The sequence below is a fragment of the Equus asinus genome, chromosome 9 (assembly GCF_041296235.1).
Source record: "Equus asinus isolate D_3611 breed Donkey chromosome 9, EquAss-T2T_v2, whole genome shotgun sequence".
Lineage (NCBI taxonomy): Eukaryota > Metazoa > Chordata > Mammalia > Perissodactyla > Equidae > Equus > Equus asinus.
In genome coordinates, this window is record NC_091798.1 from 30,151,826 (window position 1) to 30,159,233 (window position 7,408).

General features: G+C 57.6%; 1 protein-coding gene across 1 annotated transcript; it reads left to right on the forward strand.

Moving 5' to 3' along the window:
* Nucleotides 1-813: 813 nt before the first annotated feature.
* On the forward strand, nt 814-7,117 carry ARSI (arylsulfatase family member I). Its single transcript, XM_014852630.3, has 2 exons — nt 814-1,704; nt 4,802-7,117. The coding sequence occupies exons 1-2, from the start codon at nt 1,388-1,390 to the stop codon at nt 6,207-6,209; spliced, it is 1,725 nt and encodes a 574-aa protein (XP_014708116.1). The 5' UTR covers nt 814-1,387; the 3' UTR covers nt 6,210-7,117.
* The last annotated feature ends 291 nt before the right edge of the window (nt 7,118-7,408 follow it).

Genomic DNA, 7,408 nt, shown 5'->3' on the forward strand with positions numbered 1-7,408 from the left:
TGGACACAAGCCTGTGGTCTTTCCCTCAGCTCCCTGCAGCCCTCCTTCTTCTGGCAATACAGCTGGCCCCTGGCTTTGCTCATTTATGATACTTCCCTGGCCTGGGAGTCCCCCAAGTTCTCTGCTGTGGAGATTTCCTTGGGTGGGAGATGGTCTGGGTTCATCCATTCATTCGTTCAACAGATACTGACAGAGCTGCTGGACCCTGTGGATACAAGATGTATACCACAGTCTCTGTCCTCTGCATTCCAGCGCTGGCGTTCTAAGATTCTAGCTGTGAATTGCAGAATGAGGAGGGGGAGGGGTTGGGAGAGGGAAGCTGGCAAGGCCAGAACCTGTTTCCTGATTTCCAGCCCGGGTGCTGGCCAAAGTCGTCCCCATTCTCCACTGCCCAGAGGGGAGCTGCCACCGAAACAGCCACAGTAAGCCCCAGGGAAGAAGGCACTAACTTGCTCTGTGACTCAGACCAGCTCCTGCCCATCTCAGGGCGGGAACTCGTCTGTTTCCCGCCTCAGTTTCTCCAACTGTAGAATGACCTGGTTGGAACAGAAAATTACGCGCGTCCTTTCCAGGTCTGGCACTCAGAGATGCTAAGACTCCAAGAAAAAGGAATGTCTGATCAGGCCATTCCCGAGCTGTTCCATCGAATTCCAAGCAGCCCCGCTCCCTCCTTTCCCCCGTCCGGGCCAGGGCGGAGGCTGGAGCCAGAGGGCCGGGCCGGCCCGGCCGGGCTTCCCGCCCGGGGGCGGAGTCCGCTCGCCGTCCCGCCCCTCCACCTGGGGCTCAGCCCCGGCAGATGTTACAACTTTTTCTCATTCTCTCCCGCGGTGTCCCCCCACCAGGCCCGCCCAACCCGTGCCTCCCTCCCCTTCCCCACTGGGGTCCTGCCCACTTTCCTGCGGGGAGCCCGACTGTTCTCAGGGCTCCGGGTGGGGCGAGAGGCCGGGCCAGGGGCTGGAGGGTCGAGGGGAGGAGAAAAGGAAAGCAGAGGCGAGAGAAATTAGGAGGCGGGAGAAATCGAGGACTAGAAGGAAGAGGAGAGTCAGAGGATGGTGGAGAGCAGTTTTTGGAAGCCGCCACGCCGAGTCTCAGGCTGGCCCGGCTAAGCTGGGGGAGAGGGAGCGAGGGCGGCGCAGGGCGGGCGCTCAGGCGGCGGGAGGCCCCTCGGCTCCGGCCTGACCTCCCCAGAGCGCCCCGCTGCGGCCGCGCAGGACCGGCCTCGCTGTCGGGCCGCCAGTCTCGGACCAGCCTCTGGGCCATTCCCTGGGGCGCTGAGCCCTCTCGCAGCGTCCGGGCCAGCCGGCCGGCGTGCGTGCGGGCCGTGCGCCCTGGGCGCGCGAGGCGGTGAGGCCCTGGGAGCTCTGCGCGCCGGGACGCGCAGGCCGGCATGGCGATGCACGCTCTCACCGGCGTCTCTCTCATCAGCCTGCTCAGCTTGGGCTACCTGTCCTGGGACTGGGCCAAGCCGAGCCTGCTGGCTGACGGGCCCGGGGAGGCGAGCGAGCAGCCCTCGGCCGCTCCACCCCAGCCTCCCCACATCATCTTTATCCTCACCGACGACCAGGGCTACCACGACGTGGGCTACCATGGCTCAGATATCGAGACCCCTACGCTGGACCGGCTGGCGGCCGAGGGTGTCAAGTTGGAGAATTATTACATCCAGCCCATCTGCACGCCTTCGCGGAGCCAACTTCTTACCGGCAGGTAGGCATGGCCCAGGCCACTGGAGCTGGCCGTCCAAGCCCCCAATAAACCCAGTCGGTAGATTTCCCCTGCACTTACAATCCTCCATTGGGACCTGGTAAACCAGGGCTCGGGGCCAATTCTGTCACCAATTGGCTGTGTGATGATTAGTAAGTCCTTTGTCCTTTCTGGGCCTCAGTTTCCCTACCTGCACACTGAATCGTTTGGCTCATCTTTGAGATCTTCTCCCTCTGATGTTCTAGGACACTCACAGTGCACACCATGGGGTCACCCCTTTGTTAGAGGAACACGCAGCCTCTGACACTTAGGTGTGAATGCTGCTCCTACTTACACACCCTGAGGCCCTGAGCAAATCACTTAACTTCTCTAAGCCTCAGTTTTCTTGTCCATAAAATGGGGTGAAAAACAGTTTTTGATCTTGAAACGGAAGTGGTGAGGGTGAAATGAGTTGCATGTGACCTGCTTGGCTGTCAATAAATGGCAGCCTCTATGTCATTGGAGGGATTAGGGTCACCAAACTGTTTGATGACTACATTGGGAAGATTCAAGGAATTGGTGGAGGAGAAAGACGCACACAGGATGCTGTGACCTGTGTAGACTGAGGCTAGTTACTTCATTTCTCCAAGCCTCTGTTTTTTCATCTTCCAAACTCCTGCCAAGTTGGCTGGCAGCCCGAGGGAGACATGCTTCTTTCTCCGTAAGGAGTTGTCCACAGGCAAGGCGGCAGGATTACAGGATTAAAAGGGCAAGGAAACAGGAGGTGGGGGTGTGGAAGGCAAACTCTGGCCACTTAGGAGAAAATCCTTTGGCAAGACTGAAGCTAATCCTTCTTGGATGGGGTCCAAGGCATGCTTTCTCCCAGGTTCCACCCAAAAGCTCCTAGCGTGATCTCAGGAACCAGAGCCTTAGTCTCCCTGTTTCCTGTATCAGAGAAACTGAGGCATGGAGTCAGGAAGGGTCCAAATCATCCTGGACCCAATTCAGGGTCTGTAGGAGAGGGAGCTGGGAGGCCGGTGCTTGGCAGGGGTCCTGGAGCTGGGAGTCAAATAGGTGCCTTTTCTTCCTCCAATCTCGTGCTCAGTGTTTAGATCCAGGAACAGAGAGAGAACAGAAGAGAGAGGAAGAGGGGCCCGATATGTGTTGTGGGCGGGGGGCAGTGGTAGTGTGGTGCAGACCAGGGTTGACTAACCTCCAGAAGAGGGAGGAGGAATCTGCATTCCTGAGGGTTGTGCACGAGTTAGCATTTCTCTCCCGAGAGGTGACTTTTGGTTTAAGCAGGGCAATGAGCAGCCAGCAGGGCAGCCTTCCAGCCCCCTGATCCGCAGAGTTAGCTGAGCGTGGCTGGGCAGCGTCTGCCCTCCGCCCCCTGCAGCTGGCTGCATCTGACTGATGCTGACTGCTCTCATTAGTGTTTGTTAATGCATCCAGCCGTGTTTGGTGAAGCTGGAGAGGGCCAAAGTTTCTCATGTTACTCACTTGCAGACAGGCTTCGCTGACTCTTAGCTGGCCCACCCACTTTACAAACCAGCGTTCCATGGCGCCCAGCTCCTACAAAGAGAGGCTCTGCTGCCGCTCAGGGCCCTAGGGTACTTCTTGTATTGAATCTAATCCTTCATTAGCTCGACTGAGGTCTGCAGAGGCCACAAAAGGGAGATTCTGAGTTGCATAGACCAGGGTTCAAAGCTCAGCTCTGCCAGCTGTCTGAACTTGGGCTAGTTGCTGCCCTTTTGGGAGCCTCAGTTTCATCATCTGTAGAATGGGGATAATAATAGCCTTTCCCGTAGATTTCTTATGAGGAGTAAATGAAATAATATGTGGCATACTGTATTACAAATGGCAGTAGTAGCTAATGGTAGCTAACAACCATACAGATTTATGATAAGGAATCCAAAGCAGAAAAACCCCATGCCTGGGTTAAAGGTGTCAGGTATTCAGGGCTTGGCTTCACTTGAAAGCCCGGGGTGGGGGGAGGGGGGGCGGGTGTGAGTAAAGATGCGGGGCTCTAATACACTTGTGAAGTTCCACACTTCCTGTTTACTCTGGGGCTTTTGAGACTCCAGTAAAGGCAAGACACCATAAGCAGATCACAGAGCGCCCTGACCACAGAGGGGAACGGGATATGAGTGGGTAAGTGAGGAAGGCAGGACTCTGCTGACCATTTGCTTCGGCCTCGGGCGTTAGCCTGTGTGACTGACCCGGATCCAGTGGCCACATGAATTTATGGGCAGGCACATGAGAACCAGTCTCATAAAATTTGGGAACTGGAAGCTTTTTAGCGATCTCCCATCCCAACCAACTCACTGTTACACACCCGCAAACTGAGCCCACAACCCCTCGCCCCCCCGCCTGACCTGGGAAGAGAAGTGGAGCCTAGTTTGCCAGAAAAGGGTCTGTGCTTGGAATCGTGTTCGAGTCCTGGCCCTGCCCCTCAGCCATGAGTGACCCTGGGCAAGTGACCCTTCCCCTTCTCTGGACACTCGTTTCTGTTTAGAATGAGGTGAATAAACTAGGTGTTGACTTGGGTCTCCTCCAGCTCTAAAATCCTTGGAGTGTCATTCTTTATTCATTCATTCCATGAGGGATTGAGTGTCCTTTAAACGTCACCTGAGTGCTGGGAATACAGGGTTGAGTAAGGGACGGTCCCATTACATATCAATGGGCCCAAGAGCATGTACAACTGAGTCGAATCCCATGGCTAAGTGGGACAGTGATGGTGTGTCCTAAATGCTGGTGGTACCCAGAAACGAAAGTGACTCACTCTTTGAGAGAGTAATGAGAGACTTTACAGTGGGGGTAACATTTGGGCTGGGCTTTGAAGAGTGAGTAGGAGTTTGCCCGGAAGAGCAGGACTTGCTCCAGGCACCATAGCAAGTTAGTTGCTTAGAGCTGAGGGACTTTGAAGTCTGGAGCCCGACTGCCTGGGATACAAATCCCAACTCTAGTCACTAATTGCATGACTCCCTAGGCAAGTGATTTAATTTACTGAGCCTCAGTTTCCTTACTGGGCAAGTGGGAATGATAATTGTATGCACCCCCTAGGTTTTAGGAGGTAAGGATTTAGTGAGATAATTCAGATGTCCTCCCCTCCTCCCACCAGGTACCAGATCCACACAGGCCTCCAGCACTCCATCATCCGCCCACGGCAGCCCAACTGCCTGCCCCTGGACCAGGTGACACTGCCCCAAAAACTGCAGGAAGCAGGTTACTCCACCCACATGGTGGGCAAGTGGCACCTGGGCTTCTACCGGAAGGAGTGCCTGCCCACCCGTCGGGGCTTTGACACCTTCCTGGGCTCGCTCACGGGCAATGTGGACTACTACACCTATGACAACTGTGATGGCCCAGGGGTGTGTGGCTTCGACCTGCATGAGGGTGAGAGTGTGGCCTGGGGGCTCAGCGGCCAGTACTCCACTATGCTCTATGCCCAGCGTGTCAGCCACATCCTGGCCAGCCACAGCCCCCGGCGGCCCCTCTTCCTCTACGTGGCCTTCCAGGCGGTCCACACGCCCCTTCAGTCCCCTCGTGAGTACCTGTACCGCTACCGCACCATGGGCAACGTGGCCCGCCGGAAGTACGCAGCCATGGTGACCTGCATGGATGAGGCTGTGCGCAACATCACCTGGGCCCTCAAGCGCTATGGTTTCTACAACAACAGTGTCATCATCTTTTCCAGTGACAACGGCGGCCAGACCTTCTCCGGGGGCAGCAACTGGCCACTTCGAGGACGCAAGGGCACTTATTGGGAAGGTGGTGTGCGGGGCCTGGGCTTCGTCCATAGCCCCCTGCTCAAGCGGAAGCGACGGACAAGTCGGGCGCTGGTGCACATCACGGACTGGTACCCGACCCTGGTAGGTCTGGCAGGTGGCACTGCCTCGGCCGCCGATGGGCTAGATGGCTATGACGTGTGGCCAGCCATTAGTGAGGGCCGGGCCTCACCACGCACTGAGATCCTGCACAACATTGACCCGCTCTATAACCATGCCCGCCATGGCTCCCTGGAGGGTGGCTTCGGCATCTGGAACACCGCTGTGCAGGCTGCCATCCGCGTGGGCGAGTGGAAGCTGCTGACCGGAGACCCCGGCTATGGTGATTGGATCCCACCGCAGACGCTGGCGGCCTTCCCTGGAAGCTGGTGGAACCTGGAGCGGATGGCCAGTGCCCGCCAGGCCGTGTGGCTCTTTAACATCAGTGCTGACCCCTATGAACGGGAGGACCTGGCTGGCCAGCGGCCCGACGTGGTCCGTGCCCTGCTGGCCCGCCTGGTGGACTATAACCGCACAGCCATCCCTGTGCGCTACCCAGCTGAGAATCCTCGGGCCCATCCCGACTTTAATGGAGGTGCTTGGGGGCCCTGGGCCAGTGATGAGGAAGAAGAGGAAGAGGAAGAAGAGGAGGGCAGGGCTCGCAGCTTCTCCCGGGGGCGCCGCAAGAAAAAATGCAAGATTTGCAAGCTGCGATCGTTTTTCCGTAAACTCAACAGCAGGCTGATGTCCCACCGGATCTGATGGGGGGAGGTGAGGATCTCTGACCCTTAGATGTGTTTCCTCCCTCTAGCCTGGCCCTGCTCCTTCCCAGGCAGGAGCCTGAGGTCAAGTCCAGATCTGCAGGGAAATGGAGGGCGTGGAGCCCCTCATTTGAGGCAAGGGGAGCTTGGCTTGGGGGTTGCGGGGAGTAAACTAGACTGAGATGCCTGGGTCCCGGTCCTGCCTCTCCATTGACTTGCTCTGTGACCTCGGGTAACTTGCATGAGCTCTCTGGGCCTCAGTTTCCTCATCTGTAAAATGAGCTCCAATGAGTTTGTGGCTCTGTGGTGTGGACCTGGTGCCTAGGGCAGTGATGGAGTTCCCGGCTGACCTTGCCAGCTCCCAGCTCATTTAAGGCCTTGCCCTTGAACCCTGGACCTCTGTGGTACTGCTTGGATGAGGGGCCACACAGAAGCAGCTCCAGCCTGGACCCTGGCTGAGGCCTGGTGATCTGGCTGCTCTCTGAAGGGATCCCCTAAGTGCTGAGGGTGGAGGTGCAGGGGTCAGGAGGTGACCTTCCTGGGTCCTCACATGGCCTGGGCCAATCCTGGGGCCGGACTGGTGGTGGGGGCATTGGGGCGGAGCTCTCCTTCCTGCCCCAGCACCGAGAGGAAATGGCCTGGCTGTTAACTGCTGCAGGATCAAGGGTGGTGGAAACAGCTGTGAAAAGAACCTCTGAACCAACAGTCAGGACACCTGGGTTGTGCTTTGACCTTGGACCCAGTCCTTCCCCTCTGGGCTTCGACTTCTCCATCTGCAAAGGGGGATGCTAGCCCTGGCTCTGCCTACCTCACAGGGCTGTGGAGGACTAGCCGAGATAACGGTTGTGGAGGAGGGCTTGAACTTGATTAAAATGCACTGACCGAAGGGAGGGCTGCAGTGCTGTCCATGAGCACATGTGGGTGTGTGCGTGTGCGTCCTGGGGGCAGACGTGAGCTGATCATCAGCTGAGTGAATGGGAGAGGAGGTGGGCAGCCTGGCCAGGAGGCGGAACCTGTGGGTTCTGGTCCAGTCCTGCTGCAGATCCACCGTGTGGCCTCAGGCAAATCCCAGACTCTGGGCCTCAGTGTCCCCCTGTGTGCACTGGATGATCTAAGAGCCCTCCCGACTCGGGCATTCGGGGCACTGCTGCGTGCGTGTGTTGCAGGGCACGGGCTGAGTGGTGGGGAGGAAGGGCGTGG

Bases quoted from the DNA above. Each gene is read 5' to 3' on its own strand.
- ARSI (XM_014852630.3), top strand. From the start codon at position 1,388: ATGGCGATGCACGCTCTCACCGGCGTCTCTCTCATCAGCCTGCTCAGC. The intron at 1,705-4,801 runs GTAGGCATGGCC...TCCTCCCACCAG, and splicing joins AGCCAACTTCTTACCGGCAG to GTACCAGATCCACACAGGCC.